At 36.7% G+C, this 12,782-nt stretch overlaps 1 protein-coding gene across 2 annotated transcripts; it reads left to right on the forward strand.

Annotated features, from left to right (window-relative positions):
- Window positions 1-6,695: 6,695 nt before the first annotated feature.
- MS3_00000524 (uncharacterized protein) lies at window positions 6,696-12,623 on the forward strand. 2 transcript variants are annotated; one of them, XM_051208256.1, is made up of 3 exons: window positions 6,696-7,055; window positions 10,924-11,176; window positions 12,429-12,623. In XM_051208256.1, the coding sequence occupies exons 1-3, from the start codon at window positions 7,032-7,034 to the stop codon at window positions 12,512-12,514; spliced, it is 363 nt and encodes a 120-aa protein (XP_051067177.1). In that variant the 5' UTR covers window positions 6,696-7,031; the 3' UTR covers window positions 12,515-12,623. The 2 variants fall into 2 exon arrangements, with proteins under 2 accessions (XP_051067177.1, XP_051067176.1); XM_051208257.1 differs by lacking the exon at window positions 12,429-12,623 and adding an exon at window positions 11,216-11,563.
- The last annotated feature ends 159 nt before the right edge of the window (window positions 12,624-12,782 follow it).

The raw sequence follows: 12,782 nt of genomic DNA on the forward strand, positions 1-12,782 counted from the left end.
AAAATTTGTATACTTAAAATAGTCTAGCAGTAGATCCTTGAGAGTTGTATGAGAAAGTGAATTGGGCTTTTCCGGTAAAGCCAGACTTTCCAAAACGCTATATGTTTCTGTTCCGATGAATGTGAGAAAATGTGCTACAATAATAACATCCTTATCATCTTCCTTGGTCATAGCCCAGACTTCGAACCTTTCAAAGTAATCCTCAAGAGCGTCAAAATCTGAATGTATGTCCAACCCTTCCATCTCAGGCTCAATCGCGACGCCAATATGATGATTAAGAGTATTTGAATTAAAGTACGAACTAAGAATCCCAGAAATAACGCAATGGGATCAAGAAGTACTAGATAAGCATGAACGAATGTATTGTATTCGGAATTCGAAATCAAGCATTCAACGAGTACAAAGGAATCATTAGTTCATTCAAACAACACAGGTTCTTCTCATCCGCAGGTTCGGAACCGGTGATGATGATATGTCGTAGAAATAGACGTCAACAAACTCATAACTATACATATTATTTAACTAGACGTCAGCTTGAGGAATATATCTGACACCCCTTTTACCAGTCTTTTTACAGCCTGTTGGTCCAAAAATACCCATCCTTACAGTATTATAATAGCAATGTGTGTATGATTTAGTACAACAAAATGTTTACATTCGCTTTTTACCATTGATACAGAAAACAATTGGTGTTGATTATAAATGTGGCTAGATGTATAGTGTTTCAAATAAAGAAAATATGATTTTCATTTTGTCGTTACAAAAATCCTCGAATATGCAGTTCACTATAAATTTCTTTTTAACACAATACTCCTCAATAGCTTGTAGAAAAAGTTGTTTCTAACCATCCACCTATTACTGATCCGCTAATTGATCAGATCATTAACTTTTTTAGTGGCCCGTGGATCTGACTCCTACTTAGATCGTATAAATGTTTGTTATCGCCTATTCTCGTATATAATCGTCGACTTAATCGCGTTGGTCAATAACGGAATTAAATAAGTCGAATAACGAGAATTGATCAGTGCATACATATACTTTGTATATGAAGCGAATGAAACAGAGCAAAGCAAAATGACACGCAGGGAAGATGGCTGAGAAGCAAACTCCATTTTAGTCAAGCGTTACTCAATATTTATAGTCAGACAAAATAAAGCTACAGACATGTGATTAATGGGATAAGAAGGGCACACACATATACGCTCATATAAAAACAGTCAAGACTGATAAGCGAATAATTAACAAGGTCAAAATATGACTCAAGTAGAGTGAATAGATGGAATGTCCGAAAACTAGAATAAGATATATTATGGTCTAAAACTAATAACTAGCACTACACTTTACAGCATGGCTCTCACAACTGAACTCCCGTTGAACCAATCATTGTCAGTCATTCACATAAAATCATGGAAATCACCTTACTCTCAAAGTATCGTCCTACCGAGTTCTAGGTCACGCATTTAACTAATAGACTACGACGTCTCGTAGTAGACCTTCTAGTAGAACGAGAAAACCAGTGGGGACAATCGAATGTATTTGCGCACAAAATTACAGAGCATCTCAATATGTTTTGAAAACCATATAGTAACTCGTTAATTTGTAAAATATCAATCCATCATATCAAACATGGTTGTTCTTATTGCAAGCATTATTTCATTGTCTTAGATTTCACTGTTCATGCGTTTCCATACCAATTGCATTCCGTTCTCGTTCTTTCCTCCTCAACCTACATTCTATACCTGACCACCTTTATATATTACTTATGTGGATATAGGTAACCCACACCACATACCTGACTGTAATATCTCCATAACGATACTCATGACTAATAGAACATGCACCCGTTTAAGGTGCAAACAAATCCCATTCCAAGATGGTTCTAGGAAATATAGTGTTACTCTGACATGCGTATTGACATCAAGCCCATCTAAACATTAATCTCTAAGACTACATTTATGTCGGTGACCCTAAGAAACCTACCACGTTTTGAGACTCTTAGTATTTTTACCGCTTTTCAACTTTCCTAGTCAGCGGACACTTTCTGTATACCCGCGGTTACAAGCTAGATTACAAAAGGCGGCCATCGAAAACTTACAGTCATGTGTTTGGCCGAGTTCGGCGATGAATCCGAATTCTGACAGGTTTACACGTGTTTTTTTCTTGGAAAAAATAACCCTCCGTTTTACTGCATTTTCGTGCCCAATATGTCTACTTTCTTCCAGATTACCAGTCCGTTCTAGAAGTCGGACACTTATGAGGAACCGAGGATTTACCACTTATGGTTGTATATTTCCTTATGTATCGGACTATTTAGTACAAAAAGTGGAGGGATTCTTGAGTTTTGACCGGTTTTACTTATTTCTTTCTTTGAAGTAGGTTCTTTTTCGACGTAGGAGTGACTCAAGAGGTGGATGAGTGACCTTCCGTTAGATAAATAGAGCATTAGAAATTCGTGTTGGATATCGTGCTCGTGGCACTGTTTCATTTTCTCACCCTCCATCAACTTACAAGCTCTGATCCTCACGTAGAGAACACGTTCAATAAGTCATGGACGATAATTTGAAGAAGAATGTAAATGCTACGAGATAACAGCCTGATAAAGTATATAACATTTATGGAGTAACCGCAAATACTGACTAGACGTTGGTCTACATGGATTAAAAGCCAAACATTGGACGAAACAGTAATTCTCCTCTAGGCTGCGGAAACTGGACGAACGCGTTTTGGTTTGGTGTGTTGATTAAAGTGACGTTCTTATGGAGACTATTTTGAATGATACGAACGAATTATGGGTGCTCTTAAATTTCTCATATACTCTGTCGAATTACCACATTGATAAAACGTTAAAAATGAGTGTGAAATTAGAAGTATGTTTTGAATCGTACACTTCATAATTTACACAAACAGTAGGCAAATAATAAGGAAACGAGGAGTGTGAAATGTGACATTTAGATGAAGTCGGAAAAGTAAAGGTCGAACCAGACTTTATTTAGGACGGACTGTACACAAACTGCATATATTCAGTTAAGTTGTATCTGGCAGACATTCAAAATTCAGGCCTTCATAGAAATCATATTGAGGTAATGGTTGTATTTCATCAACGTAGATGATCTATGTCAAATAATTGGAGGCCTACTCGAGTTAGGTGGGAATATTGTGACCAACAGCTAATTTCGAAGTCACATCTCTCAGTCATCACCTAACGTGTATCACCCTTTCGTCGTGTGAAGATACTATAGGTGGTTGGAAGACCATACAACACCAAGGGCTTTATTACAGAAATATATTAGTTAGAGTGGGTACAAGCGAAAGATCAACCACCACCGCATGGGTCAGACCATGGTTAATGATCAACTGATGCGCGACCTTGACAAGGATCGATGAAATGTTCCACATTCAGTGACTCAACTGCCGTATGAGCTGGATAGGGCTCAGTGAATTTCACTAGCCATACATGGTGAACAACTAACAAGGACAGATACATGAGTTTAATAGTACAAGCTACGTTAACGCTATAGTCAATATGGATACAATATAGAGCTAGAAAGTCTGTCTGACATAATTGGATTATCTGATTTATTCTCTTACGAACGCGCTTTTGCATACATGGTTATGAAGTGAGAATGTAAGTGATATGTGGTGACTGAACACGAAGATTGATAAGGTAGAGGCATAATTTTTTATCTCCGCAACCATTTGACTAATTGTGGCCTACAAAACTTAACGCGTGCTAATTAAAAGGACAGTGGTATTTTTCTTCGCTGAGTGTATTCTATTGTTTCGATCGTTTATTACGTATCAAGACTACTGTTTTCACTGAATTTATTTCAGTTAAAGTATTCGATCAGATTGTCGTTTCGCTTTCTAAAGTAGTTTGTCGTCGGTACTTTTAAGTATTTTTTTTCCATTGTATCTATTAGTACTTTCGGTTCTAACAATCTACAGTTTTCCACTTTTTTGGACATAAATCATTTTTGTTTCTGAGTATTATTGCATCTACTTTTTTTAAAAAGACTCCTGTTTGATGACTGGACAGTGCAAAAAAAGTAAATGCCAACGTCCAGGCTGTCGTCATCCCATTGAAAGCAGCATGCAGTGCGATGAGTGCAAAGGCTGGTACCACGAAGTTTGCACGAACTTAACGCCTGCGGCTTTTAAACGGTTCAGTAAAAACGGTTGCGTATGGCTCTGTAAACAGTGCTGTTCGGATCTAAACAGCTCGCTAACCGAGGCGATCTCATTTGTAAATGCAGCAAAAATGTGTTTTGGAAAGCGTGATTTGAACGCATCGGGCAGTACTCGTTCTGTCAACACGCAAATTGGTGTAAAGTAGACTCAAGTGAGCTCGGAAACAGCTGACTCACATCGACCAAAGGAGGAAAAACAATCTACAAAGCGGTCTGTCTCAACGAAAAACTCAAGAAAAGAAATTTCTTCTGTCCCCCGTCTTCTAAATGGTATCCAGCAGGAAACGCCTAGAAGCCGCAAACGCGAGGCTCGATCGGTTTTTAGCGGGAAACATAACCTGACCTCCCAAATCGTCGACAACCCCCTGGAATCCCACAGTATGTTTGACGCGACTGTGGCTGCTTCTTCAAGCAACGTTGACCATTGGGTACAGGTTGTAAGGTTGAAACATCATGACGATATAAAAGGGAATCCTGTCCACATAAAAGTAGTCGAGGAGTCAAAGGTTGAATACAGTGACAGATCATTTGTTTTTTATAGAATCAAGGAGAGTGAAAGCTCTGAACCAAAAACTCGTTTTGAGCATGACATCGTGCAAATTGACTCTACAAAGCCAGACATAATCGCAGTCACAGAAACCTGGCTGACACAGTCTATAGATAGTATGGAACTTGATTTCGATGGTTTTACGTTAGTAAGTGCTGACAGAATACAAAAGCGTAAAGGAGGGTGAGTAGCTCTATTCATTAGGAATGCTATCCCACTCACCATTATCGACAGTGAATTCCATGAGAGTTGGACGTGTGAATTAGTTAGTTGCCGCTTGAAATACAAGGCAAAAGAGTCGCTGATTGGTTTTGTCTATCGCAGTCCAAGCTGTGAGGTAAATGAGATCCTGTTAAGTAGTCTCAATACTTGGAAAGGCTCAAGTGTTCACAAGCTACATTAGCAAAGTATATACCGTCGAAGCTCCCTTCCCGTCAGCGCATAGAAATCCCCTCATACATACACTGGATAGCGTGACCATTAAAGAACTCCATGTCTTTGGTCTGCTAAATAGGCTTGACATAGGTCAATCCACGGGACCCGATGGATTGTATTCTAGGCTACTGAAGGAATTATCTAACTTCGTTGCAAGCCCTTTAAGTACATGCTTTAACCTATCCGTTACGCAGGGTCGCTTACCGAAAGATTGGAAAAATGCCATAGTAAGTCCTGTCTTCAAAACAGGCACGAAACACAAACCTGAGAACTACCGTCCCGTTAGCCTAACTAGTGTGGTTGTTAAAATATTAGAAAAGATTATTCGGAAGGAGCTGTTTAAGTATCTCGATAAAAACCGGATCCTCTCGGAGAAGCAGCACGGCTTCAGAATAGGTTATTCTTGTCTCATTAACTTATTAGTGGCTCGTGAAAGCTGGTGCCCTCTTAAGGACCAAAAGCTACCTGTAGACGTCGCCTTCATTGATTTCAGTAAAGCTTTTGATAAAGTTCCGCACAACCGGCTGTTATATAAGCTAAGAAAAGTCGGGATTGGAGGCAATTTATTGATGTGGATAAAAGACTTCTTAGTTGGGCGTCAACAAAGAGTAGGGATGAACTCAAAGTTATCTAGCTGGGAAACTGTGTTTAGTGGAGTGCCCCAGGGTACAGTTTTGGGGCCAGTGCAATTCCTCTTGTATGAAAATGATTTTCCTTGTCTCCTATCATCATCGGTCTTGCTATATGCTGACGATGTCAAGAGATGGAGAACGATACGATGTAAGAATGATAGCCTAGAACTTCAAAATGACCTGAAGAAGTTATCTGAATGGTCTCAAACCTGGCAGTTGCCGATAAATATTTCCAAGTGTGTTGTGATGCATATCGGTCATCAAGGTACAGATACATACACGATGGATAACACTGAGCTACCTGTCGTCCAGACATATAATGACTTAGGAGTTATCGTTAGACAAGACTTAAATATTTCTGCGCACTGCCATGCAATATCCGTCAAAGGTTTTGGAACTTTATGGTCAATACGTAGGGCTTTTGTTCATGTCAACGCTAAAACGTTTTCGACTTTGAATACAGTGTTCGTACGTCAAAAACTTGAGTACTGCATACAAGCGGCTAGCCCCTGCTCAAAAAAAGGACAGTGAGCTTCCGGACAAGTTTCAGGGAACAGCAACTAAGCAGATTCCCGGAATAGCATAGCTTCCGTATGATGCTCGACTGGCTAAGCTAAACCTTTTTCCGTTGTCATATCGTAGAACTAGAGGCGGCTTGATTACAGTTTTAAAATTGTTCAGTGATAAATTTTCGCCTAATATGCCCTCATTTTTCTTGTCTTCCAAAACAGAGAAGTTATGATGACACTCCAAAAAAGTTCACAAGCTCAAAACAAATTACTTGTCAGCTGACTATCGACTTTCCCATCGAATCATCAACGAGTGGAATTCATTACCTTAACACGTGGTTGAGGCTCCATCCGTCGATTCTTTCAAAAGAAAGTTGGATCGACTGAGAGACCACCATTGTCAAGACTAACACAGGCCATCAAGCCTCCCGTTCTTTCCAAACTGAAATTGAAATGTTGAATTGAAATGTTAGACAAATGATATAAGAATACGGATTACTAAATAAAAGTACAACAACATACCACACAATCAGGAAAATTTTTTAAAAAATGTCGCTTTCACGAAATTAAAGACTTTGGCTTTTTGTGTTGTTTGAATCCTACACTGTGGGTTGTACTTTCAGGACGTATTGTTAACTAATATGGCGCTACCTATAAATCAAGAAGAATATGGTAATTGAGTTAAGTGGGATGTTTGATGCTGTAAGTTTACGTTAAAGATATGGAAAACGTGTCAAACAACTCGGTATGTCAAACAAAACCTATCTTTCATTTTTAATATTACTTTATTGTTTTTTAAAAAGGTTAAACAGGTTACAATGTACACAAGTTTTTTGTATTCGTAAATGCTTATATCTTTCATTTATCAGTCTAAATAGCACCCAATTTAGTCACAAAAAAACTGTAAAGTCCGCAGGATTTATAGTTAAGTGTCATTTGCCAAATGTTCAAAACGTCTCTAGTGAATCTATATAAGTTGGACAAGAGGAATTAAATCTTTGAGCAAACTGTTTTGATAACAACTTGTGGTTTATGGGAAACGCTCTAATTGAATGCATTTGACTATCGTTTGTAGTCAGTTGAGAATGTTTTACTCACCCTTACATGATGTAAACATTGGCACTCCAATACTGAAACGAAAATAAGGTTGGGATTAAAGTCTCGTTTATTGGTGACGGGCGAACAAAGACAGTTCAGCCGCTTACCGTTGTGCGGCTGCGGAGTTTTTTAACTACTACGTATTGCAACAAACTTGACAGATGGAGTTCTATTTCTCGCATCGAGTGGAGAGTTGCTCGAATTATCAGCCAGAGTGCTTAATATCAACATATTAGGTTGACTCATCCACAGAGGGACCAGATCTTTACAGTGCTATACGTTGAAAGAAATAATATTGGTCGACCGACCTCTGATTCTTACCAGTGAAGACGGAAGACCACTAAAGACCATAAACCTCGACGTGTTGTTTTGAAGGACATAGTGTCGAATTTTTTTCGTTGTGTCTAAATACTCTTGTGTTGGTTCAAAGCAGATCTAAACCTTCCTAATTTATCAGCTAGTGTGCTCCTCATGTGGTTTTTCGACTTCAATTACTTTAGTTCTAAGTTTCGTATGAATGTTCATGTTGTTTTAGTCGGCTAAATGAAGTTAAATACCTGCTTAATTATCTACAAACAATTAGAAGTTTTAACTGGATATAAGTAAAGTTTGAATGTATCAAGGAAACGTCCTATAAATTACCGTCAGCGAGACACTAGGTTTTCAACGAATTTCGATAACGTTGAGATCATTATCCAGTTTCTATACTGTTTAACTCTCATCGTTACTTCAGACTATGTCTGTTGGTTATAGTATTTAGAGGACTTGTTCACATCTCGTTCGTTCAAACTATCGCAAAATTTTCGTCAACCTTGAAGAGTTGATGCCTGACAAAATCTCTCCTCTGGTTCAGAAATTTCGTTTAATTTTTGGTAGCTAGTGCCACTTTCGTTGAAGGCGAGACAATCATCTGTCAACTAAAGAACGATTTTATCTCTCATCAGCCCCCTTGTTCTTTATTGACGTAAAAAATTGGCCTTTATAAATAAAGAACATTCAAAATTCGCTAGGGTTTGGTCACGAGTGTCATTGAACGAGTAGTGATGAGGTTATATATGGAACCCTAACCAACAATGGAAAATCGGTTGGTGAGATGATTAGTGTTCGCCGACTTAGGTGGTTAAGATATGTACCAAGTTTGCTTACAAACTGTCTACCTAGACATACGACGTTTATTTTTGTAGGGACAGGTTACAAAAGCCAGGGGAAACAAATCAAGACATGGAGTCAGTCCATAAAGTCGTCGACCGTTGATCTGAGCCATGTTGGTAGATACTGACTACTTGGTTAGGATGGGATTGACTACTATAGCCAATGGTCAGAGACTTTAGGTTAAATGGCTTGAAATCACTCAAAGAGAGGCAGATGAGTGTAATCTTTATCTTTCGTGTCATAATTTCTTTATGCCTACTTTTTTACTCCCCGTTTTCGAATCATATTCTTGACTTTTAGTTCAACCCACCATTATTATTATATTATCCGGCGTCTTATATTACTCATCTTGCTAACTTCCTTCTGATATGGCTTAGACGACTACACAAGCGAACGAGGTCACATTTTGATGATACTTGCTTGCGCTGTATTCTTCATACAGAGAATTTTTAAATCACAGTACCTTCATGTTTTGTTAAGTTGTTCTAGGTCTCACATAGCGCTTCCTATTGAAGTTGATGTATTGGACGTTTTATGAATTTTCTTCAGACCGAATTACGTAACAGACAGTTTCAATCAGATATACAGTTTAGATAAACAATTCAAACTAGCTAAAATACTTCACATGTAATGCAAGTAAACACTCAACCGGTTGTTTTAAGTTTAAATATAAGTACACATTGCCAAAAATACTCTACTGTGCTCCTTAATTGTAAGCGATTATCACTAAAAAGGTTCATCTACTATGTAATCTGGTATATTTTTAGAAGTCGTGTCTTGATTTACGGGTGATATTAAGTAATAAGAATCATGCGAGTTTTCAAAAGATGAGTATAGATAACTCGTATTACCACCATCTGTATGATGCTTTAAAGATAAAATAGTGCATTCAGATTCTGGTGGATTGAGTTGTCTGAAGAAATAAAATATTTCCAGATATGGGTTTTGGTACAAATTTGATCAGCGTCTGTGTATAAGTCATAAGGCCTCGAGTTTTCCGTTATGCTGGCCTATCTATCGTCTTTTGGTGAGGCTAGGCAACATATGTATGTATATGTCCATATTACTTTGGTAAGATGTTGATAAAAGCCGTTTGTATTTTGTAGATTAATTATTTTGTATTTCTTTGTGTAACAGTGTCCTTTGAATAATAGGTCTTGTATTAGGATATTATTCATTAAGTAAAATTCTAAGCATAATTATTTACCTGATGGGACAAGCTACTTATCGGAATGCCTGAAGAAATTCCTAGGAAATGAAAGAAATACTTTACTAGAGTGAGATGTTTTTACGATTATCTACCATAAATCATGGTGAATAATACTAAAACCAAGTTATATACCTCCTCTCATGATTCCTTAAAGTAGTATCGAGTACGAACGACTGGCAGTTATTATTGTATGAAGGCTGGATAGTAGATGTGAGTATGAGAGCCTCGAGCAGTTGAAAATTAACCACAACGGACTCGCTTATTTGAAATACATTTTGTTACTGATCATTACAGGAAAATCCAATTCAAAGTATCAATGATTCTGCATTCTTATATATGTTGCAAACTATTTGAGAAGACTGCTTATGAGCAAAGATGAAATCTTTGTTTGTATGTCATAACTGGAAAAGTAAAACAGCCGTTATAATCTCGAAACAATTTAAATTTTCGCTAGAATTTCGCCTTCAAGACCGGAGCATTTGAATCGTAATATGTAACTCACACCTTGGCCTGATGAGGTTACATTTCACGTAAAGTTTACTGTAAATTAGAATAAAATATAATTATGCCATATAATTTCGGAAATGAAATGCTGACCCCGAGTCAGTAGAACTTGATACAAATGTTTAATTAGTTGACAAGATTCGGACACTTTTTAAAGATTGCGTAACGCTTGCCTAGTCAACGTCTGCTCAGACATCCTATCAGAATTGATGTGAGAGTAGACTGTAGTAAGTGAAGACAACTCAGTTCACTCGACCACTGATTTGTTGGTGCCTATGAGGCAATTGTAATCTTTGGTTAAAAACTTTCTGCGTGTTAAAACTTGATCAACAACTTCAGTATAGACCGATCCTTTTGCATTGAGTATTGCATTATTCTAAATCTAACATCCTACAACCTCATTCGTCTAGTTTTGCATAGCTACTTATTTTTGCATTATTCTCTTATCTCACATTGCTTATATTCCACTTGTTATCAGTTTGATCATTTATTTGCATAACTCCTGAGGTTCATTGTGGCACTCACAAATAATTTGAACGATAAATTGTCAGTAGTGCATGACATGGAATATTTGCCAATATAATTAATTTTTAGTGATTCACCGTAAATCATCTTATTTTGTAATATTTTATCATTGGGGAAAATTCAGGGTTATTCTGGTTCACAACAACCTCGTTCATCATCTTCATCATCATCTTATCTGTTATCATCAACGACGTCATCAACCTCAACGTTCATTACACCCAACACGCATGATTCTTCACCTTCGATAGCTGATCAAACTAATGCAACTGGTATTACCTCCACTTCTGTTACTACAACCATTACTACTACTACGTCGAACACATCTACGTCTGGGAAATCAACTTATACACTCGGAAAAGAAATTGAAATTGAATTAGGTAAATCAAATATTTTAGTGCTATACATTGTGTTAATAGATTGTGATATAATCGATGTGAAGCAAAATTATTAATATTCCGTAATTGACATATTCATATTATTAGTGAATGACTGTTCCAACTATTCCTAGTGATTTAGTTCCATGTTATTAATTGTCGACGGATTCGTACAGTGCATTTGGACTGAGACTACAAAGTAATGATCGTATGGTTTAAATATGTATATGATTTACTGAAAAGGTCAGATGATAATATCTAGTGATAATATTTAGTAGCAAATTTATATTTGAAATGATTTGTCGAATAAATTTATTGATACACGAATAAAGGAACATCCAATATTATCTTTAAAGTTTTAAACTCTAGAGGTAAATCTACAGTATGTTTGATGTAATTTTTGCAGCATAATTTTTAGATGTATATATTTTCCAGTAGTTTGTTTGATTAGCATATGGTATCCATCACTGGTTAACCTAGATTGAAGGTACACTTGACATTTACGCAGCGCTTGGCAACTTTACAATTAGTATAGAATTCTCTAGCAATCGACACTGATGATACTTCAAGGGAGCGAACCCAGGACTTTATAAATATTTTCGTGCCTATATTTCATTATGTCAACATCTCATTAGATTTTCCTTCTTTTTACTTTGTGCCAGTAAAAATTTGAGAAGATCGACAGTTTGATAACTGAGATGAATTATACATTGCTCTTCTTAAACCTTTTTTCAATCGTAATTAACCGATAAGCGATTTCCATTATGAAACATTTAATTATAGATTATGTCGAATGCAATATTTAAATACAATCTGTTAGGACAATTCGTGCACATAATTTTTTAGTGTAGGTAATCCAAAAATGGAAAGGTAGATCGAAAGTTTGAGGGGGCTTTCATTGTCGTATTTTGAAACTAATGTGTTTAGAATGTGATGTGAACAGAGTAATAAAGAAGCCGTGATGAACAATGGAAGCTATTTTTGATGACTTTATTTCACTCCATTCAAAGCCTGTAATTTACTAACATTTAGTTTTGTCACTAGGTCATTCATCAAACTACAAGCTTTAGTTTGGTGTATGGTACGCTATCACACCCTTTCCTGTTCCAAAGCTATTGTGATTTAAGCGTAACCTTTTGTAACCTATTTTTCTACACTAATGCCTAGTTTGTACATAATTATATTCTTCTAACTGTTTGTGCATTGTGGTCATGTTAGTCATCTATTTATGCATAAATTCTCTTAAATTACTCAGAATCGGCAATCAGGATTAAATTGAGTAGTGTTCAAGTTGATTCGTTTTCTCAATCTCTCTCTCTCACGTGTCAACCAATCAGCTAATAGTCATCAATGTACACTTCTGGGGAATCCCATGCTAAGACGAAACAGAAGTCCAGTGCTTTTAAGTTTTTCAACGGTGATTTTACATTGATCAGTTTTCAATCTCAATAATTATGCTTAATTATATTACATTTTTAAGTGTTCACTATTCTATATGAATAGTTGTCAATCATTGTTATTTTCATTTGTCTGTTTTAAATCTTTTAACTCTATTTTACATTTAATTTTGTTAAAATTTAATTATCTCAACACTGTTGATAATAATAGT

Source organism: Schistosoma haematobium, chromosome 4 (assembly GCF_000699445.3).
Source record: "Schistosoma haematobium chromosome 4, whole genome shotgun sequence".
Classification (NCBI taxonomy): Eukaryota; Metazoa; Platyhelminthes; class Trematoda; order Strigeidida; family Schistosomatidae; genus Schistosoma; species Schistosoma haematobium.